Consider the following 21,638-nt stretch of genomic DNA (forward strand, 5'->3'; position numbering starts at 1 on the left):
TGTAACCCAATCACACCAGGTAAGCGAAAGAGAACGGTGTACAGCGGTGCTACTAACTCATCAAATCTGACTAGAGTTGTCCCCAGAAGCTACGATTTGCTTGACTAAGCCACCCAGTGTCTTACCGTGTGTTTGTACGGTTACTTGTGTTGCGGTTAAATCGTCTGCGTGTTTTAGTGACTGTCGGTACTAATAAGTCGATAAGGCGACGAGGTTGCACTGTAGAAAACAAAAAATGCGATGAAATGGATTTTCATATTCTGCCTTACCGATGAAGTTTCGCGTAGAGCTGTGTGATATTGCCGCTCAGAGCATGGCTTTGAGCAACACGATTAACGGAAAAGTGTGAAATAGAATTTGCATCGGCGGAACTTGGCAGTCGCTGTATGGCATGGCAGTACCATAGCTCCATTGCCATAGATATTGCGGTGTTGTAAAGTAGTGGAAACATTCGTGTGCAAGATTGGTATGATGTGTTTGGTAAATGTATCTGAGAATCCTAAAACAACTTCATTACACATAAGACAATAATCCTTTTAATTCAAATTGTTGCATGATATGTGAACGAACGTGAAGATAATATTTTCCTTTTCGTTGGATGAAGCGATAAGATTCCGCGTATTTAGCGCATTAACGGGTGTAATGATTGATTGTCAGTTCGCATTGGAAAATGCACTGTGTAAAGCAACGATAAAAAAGTCCAACGAGTGTGATCGGCACAGATTATCTTATCTTTCTGGACATCCTTCTTTTCGAGAGGTTCGTTTGAAGATTGGTCGTGCACGAATATGATAGTACATTCCAGGTGGAGCTAATTTTTTTAGTTGAAATGCTCAAATTCAAATAATATTTAACAGTTTTTAATTTTTAAACAACAGTTGGTTGTGTCGCCGGTGTTTCGTTTGCCAGCTTCGCAACATTGGTTAATTGCTGTGTGCCTTTAGGAAATAATTTGAATGGCATAATGGACGGCCGATGTAGCTCACGGTGCAAGTGTCCCGGTTGCAAATGACGCGAATTAATAAAACGTGACTTTACGATGCGTCGCTGCTCCTATTTTGTGGATTGCTGTTGATATTAACCCTTCATAATTCAATAAGATTGATGGTGCTAAGAAATGTGCTTTACTTTTATTTTCCTAACGTAATATTTCTAAAATAAGAAAGATAGTCAGTGTGCACCCGAACCAAATAGTGTGTGTGAGTGTTTGTGTGTGTGTGTGTGTGTGTGTGAGGAGGATAGAGAAAAATCCAGAAAGAGAGGTGCGTCGAGGGAAAAGTTACATCGTACGTGAGTTTGTATCAAATAGATAGTGCAAACAAATCGCGATCATGCACAAAGGTGCTACAACGGATGAACCACATGGAACGTCACGGCAAGGGCACGGTCGGCAGTCCAAGGCAGGCGTCCCAATCGAGAAAGAGAACATCCCCTTTGTCGATTCGGATCACGAAGACGACTGCTTTGACGACGGCGGCGATCGTTTGGCAGCCGCGATCAGTAGTAGATCGACAGTTGACCAAGAGTACGACATTATGACGGAAAGCCAGGAGAATCTCGCTCGAGCCTATATTACTGGCCGTCACGCAGCGGGTCCCAGCCTTGCCGAAAGAAGGATGCAGGAAAAGCTAACAGTTTCCATCGACACCAGTACTAATGATGGGTGAGCCGCCGTATTAGAGAATAAATTCACAGAAACTAATTACTACTTCCACCCATAGGGATTTGATCGAAGAGGCGAGAGACAAAGCTACGGAGCTGAAACTGATCGACGAACGAGCTAGAGGTTTGCGTCGAAACTCCATTTCCTTACCAAGCCTGAATGTGAATGAACTGGAAGTACTGAGATCAGCCCATGAATGTGAAAATGGTTCAAAAATATCGGTAAGTATGATGTAACGATGCATGGAATGGTGAAAACTGTTAAAAGAGATGCATTCAATCTCCTCAACGCCTTTCGAATATCGTATCTGTACAGTTGATGAGTTAAAGGGTGTTGTCGAAGGTTATAGTACAGTCTGCCGGTCTGTGGTCTTTGGCGATTCAACTAAAATAGGTAGGTAAATTAGTTGGCGATTAATTTACCCTAAAATGGCGTAAGGGTCGTTTTTTTCCGCCGTTTATACAGCAACGTGAGGCATATTACCATCTGAAAGGATTTCAAATTATAGGCAAACATAGAACGACCATGCTACAAATTGCACCATTACTTCTTAGCTTGGTAATGCTAATCGAGTAACAATGGTTGAGTGGATCGGATGATCTTGAGTGGAGGTAAAATGTGTTCGCTTCTAATTACGAAGTACTCTCACGGTACTGGGGAAGATCCATTGGAAGCACGAAACTACTGTACACATTGCGCACGACGGAATCGAAATCTTCTTTTTACAAAAGTGTTTTAAACAAAACGATTACCAAGTGCTCTAGTGAACCTCTGAACACGAATGAATGCGCAATAGCTAGCACACACATAATACATAACATTGGTTTCCATTTCCAGGTCATGGAATCTGGATCAGATTCTCTGTCGGACGGAACTACGGTCACTCCAGAAACTCCTACTACACCAGCAAACCTCAAACCAATGCTACAGTTTAATGATGATAGCAGTAGCGACGAGGACGATAAACCCCGCAGCAAGTGAGTAGCGTTGAAGCTGGATATCTTTTATCAAAGATAAGATTTCACTTTTCCACAAATAACCTATAAATCATTGCAGAACGCTTATCGCACGAGCGTCTTGCGATATCCTACATAGCCATTGGATCAATGGTCAAATGGACAAATATATAGTGTGGACAGCTAAAAAAACATTGTGAGCTGGATTGCGAACGAACAATTTGCTTCTGTCAAAAACAAAACTAGTTGCTGTAATCACTCGCACGACATGCAAATTATCTTTTCATTTGTTCCCTTTGCAATCACAGCGTAGAATAAATAATATTTTTCAACGTGATTCTATTGACCGCAAATCCAATGTACTTGGCTCATTGTGTGACAGGTATGAAAATAATTGTATTGCAATAAAATAAGATTGCAACCGCGCAACGTTTAGCTGTCGCTGGCACTAAGTATCTTCAAACACATCAACTGAGCGTTTGATACAATCAGCGATGGGGCTTTGGCCATCATCATCATCATGTGTGTGTTTGTGCGTTGTGTTGGAATTTTCAATCGGTCAGCATCTTAATCGTCTCTACGACTAGGCTAGGTTAGTTTCTTAGTAGGCGCAGGAATCGATCAACCGTTTCCATCTTTTTCGCCCATCGCATCTCTGCGAGCTCGGCATATAAGGTAAACAGAGCAGAGGCTAGTTTGAACTGAGCGATCGAATGATAAGGTGTATTCGCTGTGAACATTTGCCATTAGGATTAGAAGTTTTAGTTTGAGTACATGTGACCGTGTTTGCAGCTGCCAGTGTATGCCAAATAATTGCTGATTATGGTCAACCAGTGCTCTGTGCAGCGCGAGTGTGAAATGGAAGAGTTTGTGGTGGAGCCTAAATATGCCACCTTCAGTCACTTCGGCCAAACAGGGTAAGGGTAAGTAGGGTAAGGGAAATATAAGCAATCCAACATCTTCTTCTTCTTCTTCTTTGGCGCAACTACCGCTGTCGGTCAAGGCCTGCCAGTACCCACTAGTAAAGTGAGCTTGGCTTTCAGTGACTTATTGTTACCATAGCAGGATAGTCAGTTCTGCGTATAGGAGCACGGTCTATTAGGGACTTGAACCCATGACGGGCATGTTGTTACGTCGTACAAGCCTACATCTACGGAGTATTAATGCTGTTCCAATCACTGTTCCATCAGACGAAAGAGCATTTTAATTGAAATAATCGAAACTATTAAAGTGTTGCAAAAGTGGTGTGAAATATCACTGTATGTGCAATGTGCATCAGTGATAATTATTGAAACATTTGTTGTTGCTTATCATGGTAACCTTTCCTTGTAAATAACTATTCATTTGCTTGGAGTGCATATTCCGCGTTCCTCCTACGCTGCCGATTAATTCTGTGCTGATATTGTATTAGCGGCTATCCTTGGTCCGAGGGTCGTTGAGGTTCGCGTATGCGTATACGTATACGTATACGTATACGTAAACAAAGCACGCAACATCTTGGCAGAACAGTACAAACAGAATACGTTATCATATAAAGTTGAATTCATTATATTCATATCGTGCAGATGGGTATTTTACTCCCAGCCTATAAGAAGGACTATGAAGAATGACGACACTGAACCTTACTCTCCGAATCACAGAACGAGTTTCTCTCTATTGCAAACGCAAACGGTGCAGAGCTGAGATAGACAGCTCTCGGAACATTCAATGATATTACAGTGGGTGCAATGTGTTTAGCAGTATTTACGTTTTCGATGATTTACATTCATACAGTGCTTGACCGATGATTGGCAGTACAGAATAGTATGACAACAAACGAATCGTTGAAAGTATATATGATACAACAAAACCAGTTTTAATTCAAACCAGTTGCCACACTCACACCTCAAACAAAATAGCACTACAGCGCGCGTGAATTTGAAACCGATTCCGACACGATGACGAAGTTTATGATACAACAACATCTACAACAACAGCCAGACAAACAAACAGCTGTTGTGTGTCGAACGGTGCGGCAGTGCGTCTGGCACTACCATTGCCGCATTCAACGAGATAAGGTCTGCCTTGCCGGTCGGTTCAGGGCTGTTACGCGCGGTGTCAGATCGTTTAAGTGTATAATGTCTATATTGCATTTTACTTCCTAACAACAGCTGTTAGCTGCTATAGTAAGCATATTTTGAGTATTCATCAAGTGACATTTATATCAAAGTAGAAGTTTAAATCGATTGTGGTGGTTGTATGGTTACCGAAACGGTCATTTACACTAAGTCTTGATATTGTTTAATTTCATATCTCCATGCATGTACCACCAAATGAAACAGAAACCTCTTCCGGACTAAACGACGCTCCTCGATTGCACCACTGCCCGCCTTGAGATTGAACGACAAGGAGATGATGTCGAACGACTTCGATACGCACAGCGTGCTAAGCAATCAGGCTTCGATCACCAGCGTAAACTCATTAGCCAGCTTGCTGAAGGAAAAAATGCAGGTAAGCTTTTGCAAATGAAGAAGCAGAAAGGTAAAATTATTCCAGGTTTTTGGGAATCCCTGTGTTAAAACGTGCGTCATCGGGAGCGGGAGGTTCATGTTTTGCGGGAGGTTTTGTTTCAGTTCCAACCGGTTCCAACGGGCTGTATCGGGCTGTGTATGATTTGCTTTGGTGATCTACAGCGCACGGCAGGCGTCGCCAGGTCTTGCTTAAGGCTGACATGTGCTTAAGGCGACAAAAGACGCCGTTGAGAATGGGGTTAAGTGAGCCAAATTAGAAAATTACCGCGGTCGTTGGTAGTGAGTACAGTGTATCCAGTGTAACGAAACGATCACGACTAGGGGGATATTGGTGCTGGCTTTATGTTCTGATCGTTTTACGTGTTCGCAAAATGGATCGCATAGTATGTTTTATATTCAGCGATAAAAAATGATTTGCAACGATTTTGCACATTGATTTGCATCTTTTCAGCACGCAAGTAATGGATACAAACTGTCTGATCAATGAGACGGCTGAATGAATGAGAAAACCGCAAACTGTGTACACTTGAGCATTGTTTTCCATGTAAAACGAGATGATTAATATTACAAGGTCATCACGGCACCAAGCCATGTTTAAATCAGGTTGTAAGTGCTATTTGTGAAAGTTTGATCGACAGTTTGTGATTGTGAAGGCGACATGTTTGAAAGATAAGAACATAAAGAATCACACACGAATTTATTTGGATAGATTCATATGAAGTGGGAAAACACGATATTGAAACCAGACGTACTTGCGAGACGCATGCAGTGAGCCCCCCTGCCCTCCTCGCGCTCTCCACTCACGCTCACTTTCCGAGATTGAGCTGACGCTCCACATCCTTGATGAAACGTTCCGGGACCTGGCTCTCTTTCATCATTTTTATTTTGTTGGCAATAATAGTTTTGATGTTCCTAATGGAAGAGAATGTAGTGTAAAGGGAAGTGTATGTATACACTATTGGCTAAATGCGTTCATATATGTTACATACCTGTCACGTTTCTTTTCCGCTTCCAGTAGGGCTTGCTGTTCGTTCTTAGCAATACGTTCCTTTTCGCGGCGCTCTTGCTCTTTGAGGTTCATTTGTTGAATGATCTCTTCGCGGTATCTTTCACGCAGTTTAAGCTGCTTCCGTTTCTGTTCCATCTCCTTGGCTTCTTCAACTTTTAGCTTTTCAATCGCTTTTTTATGCTCTTGCTCATCGCGAGCTAGCTGCATGGCACGTTCCGTTTTCTAAAATGGGCAAACAAAATGCTTTACTGAATGTGGTGTTGCGTATGCGAGTTTATGCAAGCATGGGCATTGACTTACCACGGCCTCTAATTGGGCGGCCCGCGCCACTGCCAACTGTTGCTCGAGCTCTTTCTTCTTGATGGCGGCCTCTTTCTCACGGCGTCGAAATTCCCGCTCGATGTGTTCCTGGCCCCGCCGAAGGTCCATATCATTCTTCTCCGATTTGGTGTCGAGCAGTTTTTGCTGAATCTTGAGCATTCGGTCGTGCTCCTTTTCCCGCACTTCGGCAGCAATTTTGCGCTCAAATTCTATTTTCTTCTGCCGTTCCATTCTCTGGCGCATATACTCCTGAATTTTAAGCTCGGCTATACGTTGCTCCTCGAACTCCACCTGCTTGTAGTGAGCGGATAGCTCGTATGCCTTCTTTAATCCCTCGCGGACCTGATTGACACGATCATGGCGTTCCTTTTCCTTCCGCTTTTCTTCTTCCGCAATTGCCATTTGTGCTTGTTTCAGAACGCGCGCTTCTTCCTCGATCCGTTCCGCTTCCTTGAGGCGCATCTTTTCGCGTTCCAACAGTTGGTTACGTATTTCCTCCGAGTGTTGCGTGGTGAGCACTTTGTTCACTTCCCTTTTCTTTTCCTCTTCTTTGAGAGCTTTTTCATTTTCCTGCAACATCATTTTCTCGAGGCGCAGCTCCTCCGTGCGTAGTTCCCGCTCGATTTCCTGCTTTTCCGCAATCTGTGCATCCCGTATAATGTGACATTTGGCGGCCAGAATGATGCGGTTGGCCCGTTTGACCTCTTCCTCTTGCTCCTGTTTGGCGAGGAACGCTCGGTCGATGATTTTCCTGGGGCTCGTATCGGAGTCTCGGTCACCTTCTCCATCTTCCAGTATGTTGCCCACTTTTCCACCTTTTTGTTGCCGCTCGCGATCAATTTCTTGCAGTCGTTTCTTGCGCCGTTCAGACTCTTCCAGCATATTCTTCTTCTCTGTCTCATTTGCTTTAAATTGGGCCAATCGATCCTCGAGCGTCTTTAGTTTAGCCTTGTCCTGCATGCGTTCATAGTCCTCCTTAGACCAGAAAGCCGGATATACGGACGATTCTTTGCTGGGGATAAGCAAATTTCGCACATTGTCCTTGTTCATGATTTGAACGACATTTTTCCCTTCGTACGGATCATCTCTCTGAAGATGAATGGGTCTCCATCGAAGCATGAGATCGCATTCCTGCGGGCTGAAAAACGAAGCAAATGCTCAATAACTGTACGAAGAATCCTTAACATAAAGTATTGGCAAGCTTACTGATGGCGATTGTAAACTCCCGGGCGATGTTGTTTCGCTGGCAAATCATTGCTGTAGTTAGATTTGGCTTGAGCTTTTACAAAGTTTTTGGAATGTTTCGATTGCATTGGCATATTGAAAATCGTTCAATAAATTGTTTGCTATTACTTAGATGGAGTTTTAAAAATTGTTCTGGAAACACTTTGCACTACTCTCTTGCAACGTCGATGCAACCCGATACCAATGCGCTAATAAAATGAAATGTTTACTTAGGTTTCCAGGTGTACCCTAAACCGTCGCGTAGTGAAAGTAATAAACAGCGCCAATCCTACAGCCAGTAGCCTAGGAAACGTTTGATGTTCGCCATCGACCAATACGAAATGTTTCCCAGTTTGTATTGCTTTGCGATTGTTTGATGTGTCCGACGTGCCGGTAGCTCATAGTAACGGTTGCCCTAGAAAGGAAAGGAAACAGTGGTGTGGTGTGGTGCAACTTATCATCACATATGTTGGCCAAAAATGTGTGAAAACGTGCTACGGATGACGGGGGCCGGGAATTGAGATGATAAAAAGAAGATAATAATGTATATCAATATTGAATACGTCTCTCAGGAGCCTGCACCCTGATAGATGCTTCTAGCGATCAGACTAGATATGGTCGCCCAGAGTGGTAGTAGTGGGCGGACAGGTTCATTTACAAATCAGCAATGATCGGTCTAAAAGGAAAGGCCGAAGCTTCTATGGAAGAGCTAGATAAAGCTGGTCAACCGTTGAACGACGAACAAACAAGTGCAAACGGTTCATTCGCTTGTTTGGCTGATTTAGATAAGTCAAAATGTAACCTGCCTCTCCGTTCGAGAAAAGTATCTGTTTGTTATATAGATCGGGAAAAACGATCACAAGTTCCATCGCTCTTAAGATGGCAGGCATTGCGCGAGGTAATAATTGTTCTGGTATGAAGTGATTTTATTGCTAGTGTCGTAACACCAGGCCGAATCAAACTTACTTACTAAGTTTCCGAAATGCCCTATAGCAAGGATTGACTACTATTAATTTATGTGATATGTGGTTGCTCGATAGAGCAAGTTCAATATTTGACACAATAGAAAACACTACGTAGTGTAGTTACTTGCACAATCAATATTGAAATAAGAAGAAACTAAATACCTGTATACAGATATCAGCAATGTTAATTATTCCGAGCGTCGCCCGCCTTAGGCTGAACCTACAACTGCTATCAAAATTAATTTGGGGTGCGAGTGGTGTGATAATTCAGCGACCATGCCGTCGCTGATTGGTTTCCCACATACGATGGTCGTGTTTTAATATTTGCTTGTTTCGTTTACAGAACGTACCTGCTATCATTCGCAAGAAAAAGCGCGAAACTAAAGACTACAAGCTTCGCGTGTTTGTCGGGATGTTATTCCTTATCATAGTATTTCTGGTGAGTAAATAACGAACGCAATGCACTGTTCTTGAGAGTGTGGTGTTTGTGGTGCTAATTAGTTTGTAAAACGTTTCAGGTTGGCTATGCGTACGTTATGTACAACCAGAAGCTGTTGGCCAAGTCGTACTTCGAGAGTATTAAGTTTCACAAGAAAACTAGGAACTTTCGACTGCTGGATGGGAAAGGGGGCGAGCTATTAACGGGTGTGTTGGGAACTTCGCTGAATATCGAGCAGCCGTACAACTGCTTGCCGAAGGATCTGAAGGACGATGGCAGTGTTTGTTATGAGTGGAACTCAAAGGCGAGACTTTACATGAATCTAGCCAAATCGCCAGGACCGGACATCAAATGCTACTCGTTTCAGTGGGAGTCTTTGCTAGCGGATCTCTACCCGACGGACTGTTTCGATGTTTCCGAGGAGCGTGGCTTCTGGTATGGCGGAGGATTGACCAAGGGCATTGAATACATTCTCGGGAAAGCAACGATTCCTGCCGGACCGTTCGTGACCGGTGACATCAACATGCATCAGTGGGGCAACGCACTGAAGCGATATTTTCTAAACTCACGCGGAGTTGCCATTCAAGTGGACGAGAAGACGCCTCTATACGTAAGCGTAAACACCGATTCCGGCAAACGGCTGTGTTTGCAGGGCAAAAACGACAAATTTGCCTTTGTAAACCAGCAGACGCGCTTCCCAGAGTTGAAGTACACCGTTTGCTCGGGACCGGACATGAAAACGCTTCACAACGGGCTGATGCAGAAAAGCCTGTGGGATGGATTGACTGAGCGGGATAATGACGTGATAAAGTCTCTGCTACGCGAACCAGTATGGCAGATACCGGCCTCCAAGCAGGAAGATCTCACCGAGGTGGCCATCTACAATTACACGGAAAGCATCATTGCGCTCGGATATTTGCGGCTAGGGCATGTGCTTGTGAACGAGTTTTGGCAGCGCACGATTGGCGATTTCCGGCTGGATACGGAGCGTTTCCCCACGTTGGACGAAACCGTAAACATACTTCACCGGCGAGGCTTCCGCGTTTCGTTTATGATTCAACCGTTCATCAGCACCGAAAGTAGCAACTTCCGGGAAGCGGTCGCCAAAAAGCTGCTTATATTTGAACGCGAATCGGAAAGAAGCATTCCGGCACTCACCCGTTACAAGAGCACTACGAGCGCCGGTGTGTTGGACGTAACCAATAATGCCTCCATACCGTGGCTGGCCGAGCAGCTGAAAAAGATATCGGAAACGGTAGAGATAGACTCCTATTTTGTGGACTTTGGCACTGCGTTCAACATTCCACGCTACTATCAATGCTCCCAGACGCTTGTCAATCCGGACGAGTATAAAAACTACTTCATGGAGCGCTTTGAAGGCACGCTGAGCATCTTTGGTGTGTCGAGTGCCATATCCGTGCCACGTCCGCCAGCGTTTCTTAGTCTACCGCCAGTGAATAGCTCGTGGAGTGGGCTGCAAAGCATAATTCCTACGATGCTTTCCTACGGCATTATAGGCTTTCCGTTCTTAATGCCAGGCCCCGTCGGTGGAGACTTTGTGCTGCCTACGCAGCAATTAAAGAAAATGTATTCATACTACTCCTTCGAGCTGCCACCACTGCCTGATAAGGAGCTGTACATCCGATGGCTTCAGCTTGCCACGTTTCTGCCCGTGTTGCGTTTCACTCACCTACCGTCGGAATATAGGGATGAAACGGTAACGGTAATTGCCAAAGAATTGGCCGACATTCGGCAGAGAGTGCTTCCCCTGCTGGAGCGTTTTTCGAGCATCGCCATGGACGAAGGATTGCCGATCATCCGCCCGCTTTGGATGCTGGATTCGACCGATGTGAACTGTTTTTCGATCGACGATGAATTTTCCATTGGCGATGGAATGATTGTGGCGCCCGTGCTCAAAAAAGGAGAAACGGTTCGTGAAGGTATGTTCGTGGCTGTCTCTAGTTTTGTATCACGCACGCAAAAGTGGTCGAATTTTCTAATTTTTTTTTGTGTATGCATTTGTTGCAGTTTATTTACCGCAGGGCGTTTGGAAGGATGGCATCGATGAGTCATTGCGGAAGGGAAGCCGATGGATACACAACTATCATGTGCCGCAGAATAAAGTAGCTTATTTCATAAAAATGCCAGATAATACGCGCTTCTAGCTGCAGCGCTAGCCTACATTTCTCCTCTGTCCAGAGCACGCAAAAGGCAGATGAATCTGAAGTATACTATTTATTCTATAAAATAAAGATTTATTAAATACAAACACGTGGTCTCAAATGACATCATAAAAAAGTACGTAAAGCGTTATGAAGAGTGCTGCATGTTCCGCAGCCAGCAGTTAGCATCATACACAGTGCGCAAATGCTGATCGGCAAATGCATGCAGTTTTGTACTGAGTATAGTCACGAGTGCGTTTTATTTCACAAACTGTTTGGGCAAGGTGTGTCCAGCATGTCTATGCAAACACCGAGAGCAGTGCCATAAATGTTAATATAACATATTCACTCTCCAAGGTCGCACTGCGGCGCGATTGTTGTGTTTCAGATGTTGTTGTTCACCTCATAGTCGTCAGCCGGTGTCGACGGGGATGGAAGATCGGAGGGACCGAATTCTTCGAATGGTATCGTATCGGGACGTTCTGTTTCCTGGCCTGATCGCTGATTTTCTTGACATACGGGCAGTTCCTCGCCGCAGGGTTCCTTGTCGTGTGGTCGGGGCTTGTTATTGCAATGCGTATCCGGTCGAGCGTTGGAGTTGGAATCAACGCATAGAATCGATCTACGCCGTATCGGCACAGGCTTGTGTGGCTTGCGGCAAGTCATTAGGCATAGCTGCCAAGGTCCAACCCACCAGTTAAACGGACACGGATCGTCGTTGCAGTCTCGCGCAATCAGTTCATGCCGCTTCCCAAATGCATGCCGCAGGCACAGCTCCTCCTTAGCCACTCCCTTGCCACGATGATAACATATTGACTCACGGAACTGTTTTCCTCCGCCGCAGGTGGCCGAGCAAACTGACCAGTCCGTTAGCTTCCAGTAGTACGCCGATTGGTTTTTGCCGTTGTGTGAAGGAAGTGTATACTCGTAGCGTATTCCTGCCTGATTGTTCTTCTTCTTGATTACGATCTGACGAAAGATAAGGGCAAATTAGGACAACCGATTGCTGTGGTCGCAATAAGGACAGAATAATCAACGAATGAACACTTACAAACACATTCACATCCTCCATGATAGGGCCGGGAATTTTGAGTCGTTCTTGTTCGTTTTCCCTCTCGTATAGACACAGACTGCTCGCTACCTCGTACTCGCCGGGCAGTTGAATGAAGCTAAGATGGGAAACCGAATCGAGTTAATGATGTGCGATGGCGCAGCGCTAAATGAACTTACTGGTTGCAATTAAGATAGCATTCGTTTCCAGTGGAGCGACCGACGCCGATGAAATTTTTCGACGGCAATATCTCCTCTATAAGCACATTGCGTGCTCCAGCAGGAATCATTAGTACATCGTGTACACCGTCGGTTGTGTTGATCTTCTTGTTAATTTCGCCCTTCTTCACGAAGCAAGTGTCACCGGTACCGCCACAAACGCCACACCTATCCTCAGTAGTGTTTGAGTCGACAACCCAATCACAACCTACCTTGCGACAGATACCGCCGATGCACATGTCGTTCGTACCCAGGTTGCAGAAGGTGCCATCGGCCGCCGTGTCTCCGAACGGTACGATCATTGTGTCCTCCGTGTTACTGCAGTACAGCTCGCACGGCTCATCTGGAAAGGCAGGGGAAAGAGCGGGTATTAACCGAATGAATCGATAATAGTTCCCGTTATTGCACTTACTTTTATCGAAGTAAGGAAGCCAGGAGTATTTTTCCCCCTTGATAGTGTCATTGTCATGGGCTGAGCACTGTTCCGCTCTAAAGCTGGGCGTCCCCAGCGGGCAGGCCTGGACGTGGCAGGTTTTGTAGCGCGCCCGTTCGCCGATGCAAAACATGCCACCGTGGGCCGGCGATGGATGGTCACATTCCCGGGTTTGCTTAGCAATGCCGACGCCACACGAGCGGGAACATTCGCTCCAGGGACTCCAGTCTCCCCAGCCACCGTCGACCGGGGCGGGCAGTTCTTCGACATCGACGCACTTTTGATTTTGGCACCACATGCGCCGGCCACAATTGGTGCCCGGGGCCGCAGGTCGTAACATTGTGGTGCACACTTCACCCACAAGACACCAGAGCTGTGTGCAGATTTCGTCCAGCTTGGAGCACACGGTCATATCCTCGTCGGTCGAGTTGAACTGCAATCGGCACTGCAGATCCGCATTGTACATGGCCCCTGGGGGGAGCTCCGGGTACTCGTACTCCTCCTGGCTGGGGGCATCTTCGAGACACTTGCCAAGACCCTGGTCAAGGAAGTGCGTAATGTCACGCCGGCTACAGTTTGACCATGACACCTGCATAGTATCGGCTTCGAAGCTTGGCGTCATAATGTGAAGAATCGGTCCGATACGGTGATCGCAACCGGTTTTCGCCGTATCGTGGTACATTCCAAAACTGCAAACATAGAAAGGAACAGCTGATTAGGGCAATTTTCTGTGCGAAATAGTTTCCGAATCCTGTGAACTTAATACTGAACCAGGAAGCATGCAACCTATATACGGTAAGGGCTAGCGTTGTTAATGGTGGGGCTGAGCTCGTATAATTTGTCTTATCACACAATCATATGTTTAGTGGTTTCTAATAACTTGTCTCCGCTGCTTTCTGTCTGCCCGCCTGCCTGTACGAGGGGTGTGGGTCCGTGAGATAGTATGTACTATGAAATTATACTAACAAAATCGCCAAGCGTGAATAAACACAGCGTTTCGCAGAGTGTGAATAGAAATCGAAGGAAAGATTTATGGTGACACACCACGATAAATCAACCAACACCAAGGGATTGATCTTGCAAGGCATATATGTTTGCACGCTTTACTACACCCTGAACAAGACAGGCCTGCAGGACATGTTCGACGTGGCGAACATTATTACGGCACTGGGTAGTAGTCAGAGAATTGAGTTGTTACTTGTGTTGCTGGTTGTCGAATCGCGAATGAATTTGTGCGCGCCTGCTTCGGACTGACATACTACACGGAATGTTTATTGCATGAAAACGTAGTCAACAACTCGTCATTGTCCGGAGTTTTCTGGTGATTTCCTGTGATATTATGTGCTAAAAAACATTCATCAATAATTTAAGCAAAAACGCTCCGTCCTCCTTCGCAAATCCGTTACTGGTGAGGTTCAACTTCAGTATTATCAAGTAGTAACTCTATTAAGATTTTAACAATTTCCAAATGAAATTGACTCGTGGTAATGGCGCAAGGCAGTTGAATCTTATGCAGCGATTCATTTCTTCTACATATATCACACCCCGCGAATGCTACCATTCGGCGGGAGTATGATTGGCGCGCTTAAGTGAAGTTAATTAATTGCACCCAAGCTGATCGTCGGGCGGGCGGAATTCAACAGAAATTGATACCATAGCCACGAGATAAACCATAGGCCAGAATAAACCGTGCAGATAGCAGATAGCAATAAAGTATCTGCCGTTGCCGCTACGCAGAAAATTTCGCAACTGATCGACATCATTGGGCATTTTTATGAAGCACATATCTGTTTTTTTTTCTCTCTAATTGTTGATCATACTGCGGCTGTAGCTATCCTCTTTCTGGTGCGCAGAAAGTAGCGCGTGCAGCACTGAGCTCAGAAATGTTCATCCATTGGTTTAACCGTGTGATGGAAGTATTAGCGATCGTGCGGTTTCTGCTCGCGCGTCAGTTGCAGCAGTCTCATGATAATGCAGATTTATGGGACTACTTTCGATAGTGCATGACATCATCTTATCATTATCTGCATGCAGTGACCAGGACCTGACTGACTAGGACTAGTAATCGATACAGCGCAGCAAACACTGATGGATCGTTCCGAGGTGCGTTTGTGACTTTTATGATTGTGGCTCGAACACAGACACAAACGGCATACGTTAGCGTTTGCAGGTTTTGCGTTGGGCCTAATAAAGTTGTTCTAATTATTCTGCATCGCTCGGCTTCGCCTTAAACGCAGTGGTAACCATTAGCGTCACAGCGTGATGCCTGAGGGGCCATCCGGTAGAACAAACTGTTTGTTTGTTATAAAATTTATAATGAAAAGACAGCTTGATACACCTTACGGTACGGGGTGGTTGCGCTATTAGATGCAGCCAGCGTGTCGCTGTTGACATAAATTTCAATATAAACCCACCGGTACCGGTTGACGGAGTCCCGATTGATCACCCGCATTGAGAATATATTTGTGACGGGTTGAAACTGTGGAGTAAAAAAAAAAACCCCATCGAGCTCGGACGAGACGTTAAGGAGACTTTGCGACGGCGCTATAGGTTATGTGGCCAATGGAGTTGCGATGCCTGGCGAAGGGTATCTCGCGATCTCACAAGCGCTATTGGCGTAAAGACGAACGATCGCCAGCAGTACGACGCTCGTCTATCGCACCCGTTAGAAAGATACGATCCGGCACGGGCGGGGTGTGCTGGTCTAAATGAAAAATTAGCTCTAATCTAAATAATTGCAGAATAATTAATCCCGCACCTGCTAGCATCCACCTGCAGTGCAGTGCAGCTTGCAGTGCGGTTAGGGGACGTACGTACGTATTCGGAAGCATTCCGTCGGAAGGTGCCGGTGCCACTGCCGCTGAATTTAGTGGCATTAGTGTGAATGCGTTCGAATGGCTTTTGTCACGCTTGTTCGCACACTTTGCATCTGGTTAGCATATTATGTTAATTATTGTCTTTGCCAAGCAGCAATCCGTAGCATTTCGCATGAGACGGTTGTATGTCCCTGAAACAGCCTCACCGCGTCTTTGAGTTGGTTAAAAACTGGCAGTGGCTAATGCCTACTAAAATGCCTCACGCTGCTAAAAGGACAAATTCAGTAGTGAGAGTAGTGGGGCAACAACAGCAAAACAAAGCTTCAAAGTCTCAATCGATGTTACTTTATCAAATCGAAGGATTTTTGGTATCACAACTGCATTATCTGTTGTTGTTTTTGCTGGGTTGGAATTGAAATTAGCTTCCATTTTGGCTTGTCGGCTGACATGTTACAGCAACAGATAAAACCTCACAAGTCATCGTTCGTGCCACGTTTGTTTAAACGAATGTGAGAAAAAAAAAAACCATCGCGCAAGCTGTGAGCCGACTTTGCATCGCAAGGAACGCAAGAAAGAAGATGAAAAAATGCCAACAATCGTATCCCAAGAAAGATACATAAATTATCGTTGGTGAGATTTTCCTGACAGTTCAATTAAAGCCGCCCTTTCTTCGGCCGGATCAACAAATCGGCTACAAAGGAGCCGCGTGTAGTGCAGCCATTGCCATCATCGTCGATCCAACAAACGAGCGAGAGTCAATGCTTGCATACAGCATTTGCTACAGAGATCGCTTTCCATCGATCAACTCGATTGATCGCGTACTGTCGTCGAATGCAAAGCTGTGTAGCTCGGAAGTGGAGAGTAGATCAGTGTAAATCATCAACTCGCTGCAAGGATGTCTAATTGAATGTAAGAAACACGTGTGTACGTGTGTGCACACAATAGTGTACGTTTGTGTGAAAGGATGGCGAGGGGGGGGGGGAGGGGAGGCAGTTCGCCAGCAAAGCAACGGCTACAATTTATCGAAATCAGACCGTGATTACAACAAACTAATCCCCTGACTAACGTCCGCCTGACACGCGTGCAAAGGTGTACACAATAAATAACCAAGCACTGAAAGGGTTGACCAATCGATGTGCTGTACCCCAGAACGTTCGAGGGAGGGACTTAATGCCTTGCCAATCCCAGGGCCCATTTGGTTCAACCCCACCCAGCGATAGGGGTGCTGCCCTGGCGGCCAGCATTCTCCCTTCCATCGGCCAGAATAGCAAAACAATAAATTATTCAGCGTGTCAATACAATTAGGGATCATAAATCTTTACCGACGAGGTTTGGCCAGCGCATCGGCTTTGTTGTTGTGAGTCGAGTTTTGATTGGAAAGGCTTTGCAGCCAATGTTTCTTGGTGCGATAGTGCCAATGGGATGCTGTACGGCTGCAGTGTCGTCTTTTCGGTGACATCTGATCCATGCACATCATTTCCCTTTTTTCCCGCAAGTCATGGCGGAGGAAGTCATCAATCAAAAACCTGTCATCTAGCCCCCACCTTCCAGTGCGGTGTTTCTGATACCATCCGCAGTAAGCGACTGTGAACGGATTATAACAACAAATGCAAATATTGAACAACAATTAAAGCAAGCCCGTCGGCTCGCGCACCTCCACCGGTGCAGCCATGCATCGCGCCCGGCATGCATCGCGAATGGGGACGCGAATGGTTTGCGGAGCGCTACTGTCAAGGCAGATTAGCGCAGAGCCGCGTGAAACGTGAAAAGTTGTCGAGTGATGGTGGGCGAAGCGGACCACCATCAGCGAACGAGCATGCTTGAAAGTCGGTATTCGCCGGCAGGAAATAGGCAGTTGGGTTGCAACCGAGCACTCTTGTCGGAACGGTCAACACTTACTTGTGGCCCAGCTCGTGGGATATCGTATGCGCCAGGGTAATGCCGTTGTCCTCGTTGACGCTGCACGATTTGTCCGGCCGACACATGCCGCCTACGTTGGCCACGCCGAGGGTTCTGTTGGGAACGAGCAAATTGGTCGATCGGATACATACACACACACACACACACACACATACACGCATAAAATCACAAGCAGGTATAGGGAGCAGAATGGCACGGCGGTACTTACGCGCATCCATAGTTGGAACAGATGTTCTTTCTTGTCACTAGGATGGCCACGTCATGATGGTGAGGATCTTCGTCGGGCTTGGGGTTAAGGTTTCGCTGCCAGCTGTCACGGAACGAAAAGATTAAGCATACGATAGACATCGTCAGTGATGGCGGCGAACCCGGGCGCGGGGATATGTAACAAGCGAAAGTTACCGACAAAAGTTCTCCAGCGTGTTGCTGGCCATGTGCGTGACGTTGAAATCGGCATGCGAATCCTCCTCCTCGAGAATGATGATTTTGACCACTGTAACCTGGATGGAGTTGCCAATGGTGGGATCTTTGTACAGCGACGAGACCATATTCATTATCATCAGAAGGTACTGCTGAAGATCGACGTCCTGGTGAAACTGCACCATCGAATGGTCCGCAACGACGAGGGCCTCTACGTGGCGGGGTTTGCTAATGCTTCGACGAGTTCGTGCCTTGCCTTTGCCCATGGGTTTTGCCATCTTTCTCTCACCCTCCTCCCGGTGGCCCGTGTGTGTGAAAGACGCGGTCAGATCGGGATGCTGATTGCGCGTTTTGCGGCCGCCTTGCACGAGGACCTGTAATGGAGGCCTTTGGAAATTTCTTACACATTCGCAAACAAACGAACTGTACGTAGAACAGGAAAATGAACCTCATTCAGATTGCATTGTTGAATGAAAATCGTTCAATCATGATCGACGAATGAAATGAGGCGTGGACACAGGAATGCGTCGTAAATAAGCGTTGGATATTACCTTGCCCTGGTGTTGCCATTCTAGCCGCGTTTCGGTCAGCCGGCGGGGCTCTCTGGTGCCGCAGTTGCTAAGATGACGCTTCTTGCGCTTTCTTTTCTTCTTTTTGATGGCAGATCGCGAGTTTTTCTGGTAATTGAAAGAATGGAAAAGAGACCATCGGGAGTGGGATGTTTTTTTTGTCTTGCTTTACTCATTAAAACACTGATCGCATTATTCGAATTGTACCTTTGCTGGCGTCTCTTTAACATCGGCTCGTTTGAAGACCACGTGCGGATGCTCTCCATTGGGACCTTGGGGATGATGTTTCGCTGGTTCAATCCAATACTCCGTACGATTGGTTCTCAAAACACCGGCCTGAGGTAAAGCCCGAATGGTGTTAGTTTCAATTACTATAATACTTTCTAATGAATTATATTGAGTTTGATTCCACCAAAAGAGCCATATTGATCTCGAGCATGAATACTTTCTTATTAGATTTAATAAAAAAAAATACGAATTTAAAGTAAACCCCTGCCTTAAGGCAAAGTGTGCGCTTTGTGGATTCCAACGTATCAGATGCTAGGATCCAGTTTTGGCAGCAATCGGTCGCATCGTATCGGACGGTGGCGACAAGTTTAGTTGTGTGGTGAGTCCCATTAGCTGAGCATAATGTTTCCGTGTTTGCTAAGCGGCTAGTGACCGGTTTCTCCACACGTCCTACTCTCCAAATGGCATCGTGCGTGTTAACATTTCCACCGCAAAGCCATACTCGCGATGGAAGGAGATGCTTTACTTTTGAAGTAATATTAAATTAATTAAAATATTATGCAGGCAATTACGGTCAATTAGTGCTCGTACTTGGGCGCATCATCCATAAATATAATTTCCTTTCCGAATAAAAAATGATGCTCGGTTGTGGAAGGGCTATAACGTAAAAAGGTGTTGAAGTGCGTGCGATCGTCTTATCGACTTATAGTATTTTTTTTTTGTAATTTAAATAATTTGTTGTTGAAAATATGGTTGTGTTTGCACTTAAATATTATCAAATCAAATAACAAAATGGGCAATATGATTGATTTTTTGACGAAAACCGAACATCGAAACTTTCTGAGCAAGGCAAAAGAAGAGCTTCGTTACTATACATAATTGTTTTATTCAACGTCGCTCCCTCAGGATGACGCAAAGATGAAAAAGCAATGTTGAGCAAATAAATCTTATCCGGTAATTAAATTGATCTCGAGGGTCAATTGCATTTCCCGTCTACCGCCGGTTGAAATCTTTCGTTGCCATAGGCTTCGTAAAGGGTTGTGACATGGTCTTCCGATGAGATTAAAAAGAGACGTAGACATGTTACTGATTGCGCTGGCTGTGGAATTTCTCAAGTTGATGAATTTGTCATAGCCAAGCGTGCCATGGTGAGGTGGGGTCACCAGAAAATGCAATGTAAAACTAATTAATCGACAAATGGAATGACAAACGACCGCTCATTCACCAAACCTAAGATCTTTGGCAGGATTGGTTGATTAAAATGAAGCGCGTAAATCCAACGGAGTTTGATTACAACAGCTCGATACATGCACGATGTTTGTCCCAGTACATAAATTAGGTATGGCAGGGATCGGTCCTTAAAAGGGCGCAACTGCCCTTACTCTGTAGATTGAGCTGACGAGCGGAGATTGTGGCAGTCAAACTATGGTAAGGGGGTAGTGGTTTTCTCGATGCTCCGGCGCGCTTGGTGCACAACCTCACGACTTAAAAATTAATTATTTCGTCTGATGCTGTACAGGTACGTACGAATGAGTGAGAAACTTTAAAGCACGACTGAATCGATAATGATCGGTGCAGTAAGGCGCTGGCGCCAGGAAGGAAGTCGCCGCTGCGCCGCGTCGTGAGCATTGAGGCTGGCAGAATGCAGTGTTCGATCGATTGGGCGGCCTGTCTAGCACAGTGCACGGTTGCATGAGGTGTAGAAGTTGTTGAAAAGATTCAGCTTGACAAATGCATACGAACACTCGCCAGCGAAAAGTAGGAAAAGTTAGGTTGCTACAGCTTCTCTTGTGGCTTCACTGCTTGGAGAATTGAAGTAGACCATCAACCGTGCGAGAACGATGGCGCCACCGGCAAAACAACTTACCAGCCCATTGCAGGCGGATAGCGCCACTCGAGATTGGTCGTGACCTCGGACCTGGCCTTGGTAGTGACAGTTGATGTTCCTCATAGGTCGAACTCGCGTGCGAACGTCGCGCCGATGTCGCTCGATCACCATTAAAGGCGCAACAAACGAAGCCGTCGACGGTCTGGACTCGGATGTAGTTGAGCATGGAATGGAAGAGAGTTTATCTGTGAGTTTGGTGCACTCTTCAGTGCAGATCTCTTGCAACGAGTTTCATATCAATCAACAGGCGCACTATGGATTCATAAGGCTTCAACTGTTTTAGAGGCGTCGCCAAGCCTTATAGAATAAGCGACGTAGAATCATAAATGCGCAGCGTAGACGCCACAGGTTACGCAGCGATTGAAAAACTCGTTTTGTCTCCTCTAAATACGCTACTAGCATTGATAGTGGCGCCTAGCCGTTCGTGATGCTCGAGGCATAATCGTCACGGTGGCGACGAGTATTGATTGATAGGTGAAATCATTACGGAATATTCCCAACCTTGCCCAGCCATAATAGTTTTCATGCTCAAAATACTCACTCAAGCTCCACATGAAGCGTTTCATCGTCTATGTCGATGTGGTAGTGGAGTTGTTGTGAGGGATTACTTTCCACTACGCTACGCCGACCACGCCGCCGACCGCGATCAGAATGAGATTCGTCTTCCCCGTGGGTGTGATGATGAGTTAATGTATGTGAAACAATTTCACCGAGATGATTTACTTTTCGTGGTACGATCACTCTAACGCCCTCGTTCAGATGGTGAGTGTACAGTCCTGTTAGGGTACAAATAAAATCTTATACTTTTGGTTCGCTTCTTATACGTTACTTCGAAGCGTGCTAGTG

The 21,638-nt window shown here is 45.7% G+C and overlaps 3 protein-coding genes across 10 annotated transcripts in view; 1 reads left to right on the top strand and 2 right to left on the bottom strand.

Annotated features, from left to right (window-relative positions):
• On the top strand, positions 1-11,347 carry LOC121589799 (myogenesis-regulating glycosidase). 7 transcript variants are annotated; one of them, XM_041908960.1, is made up of 8 exons: positions 1-19; positions 1,163-1,663; positions 1,722-1,884; positions 2,501-2,640; positions 4,941-5,109; positions 8,992-9,087; positions 9,167-11,027; positions 11,116-11,347. In XM_041908960.1, exons 2-8 carry the CDS (start codon positions 1,332-1,334, stop codon positions 11,250-11,252), a joined length of 2,898 nt encoding a protein of 965 aa, XP_041764894.1. In that variant the 5' UTR covers positions 1-19; positions 1,163-1,331; the 3' UTR covers positions 11,253-11,347. The 7 variants fall into 7 exon arrangements, with proteins under 7 accessions (XP_041764894.1, XP_041764892.1, XP_041764893.1 ...); XM_041908958.1 differs by lacking the exon at positions 1-19 and adding an exon at positions 49-466; XM_041908959.1 differs by lacking the exon at positions 1-19 and adding an exon at positions 49-466 and having other exon boundaries at positions 1,167-1,663.
• Positions 5,808-7,903, bottom strand: LOC121589801 (cilia- and flagella-associated protein 45-like). The gene is made up of 4 exons (XM_041908966.1): positions 7,666-7,903; positions 6,439-7,597; positions 6,119-6,360; positions 5,808-6,041 (listed from the first exon to the last, which is right to left on the bottom strand). Exons 1-4 carry the CDS (start codon positions 7,776-7,778, stop codon positions 5,936-5,938), a joined length of 1,620 nt encoding a protein of 539 aa, XP_041764900.1. The 5' UTR covers positions 7,779-7,903; the 3' UTR covers positions 5,808-5,935.
• The window catches only part of LOC121589798 (A disintegrin and metalloproteinase with thrombospondin motifs 7), a 19,132-nt gene continuing 8,803 nt past the window's right edge, over positions 11,310-21,638 (bottom strand). For both annotated transcript variants that reach the window (XM_041908955.1, XM_041908956.1), the window contains 11 exons: positions 21,334-21,568; positions 20,772-20,934; positions 18,884-19,012; positions 18,659-18,784; positions 18,090-18,481; positions 17,896-17,997; positions 17,667-17,780; positions 12,931-13,640; positions 12,480-12,861; positions 12,301-12,418; positions 11,310-12,218 (listed from right to left, as the gene is read on the bottom strand). In XM_041908955.1, coding sequence (XP_041764889.1) covers positions 11,634-12,218; positions 12,301-12,418; positions 12,480-12,861; positions 12,931-13,640; positions 17,667-17,780; positions 17,896-17,997; positions 18,090-18,481; positions 18,659-18,784; positions 18,884-19,012; positions 20,772-20,934; positions 21,334-21,568 — 3,056 coding nt within the window. In that variant the 3' untranslated portion in view covers positions 11,310-11,633. The remainder of the gene's footprint in view (positions 12,219-12,300; positions 12,419-12,479; positions 12,862-12,930; positions 13,641-17,666; positions 17,781-17,895; positions 17,998-18,089; positions 18,482-18,658; positions 18,785-18,883; positions 19,013-20,771; positions 20,935-21,333; positions 21,569-21,638) is intronic.

Source organism: Anopheles merus, chromosome 2R (assembly GCF_017562075.2).
Source record: "Anopheles merus strain MAF chromosome 2R, AmerM5.1, whole genome shotgun sequence".
In the NCBI taxonomy this organism is placed as follows: Eukaryota; Metazoa; Arthropoda; class Insecta; order Diptera; family Culicidae; genus Anopheles; species Anopheles merus.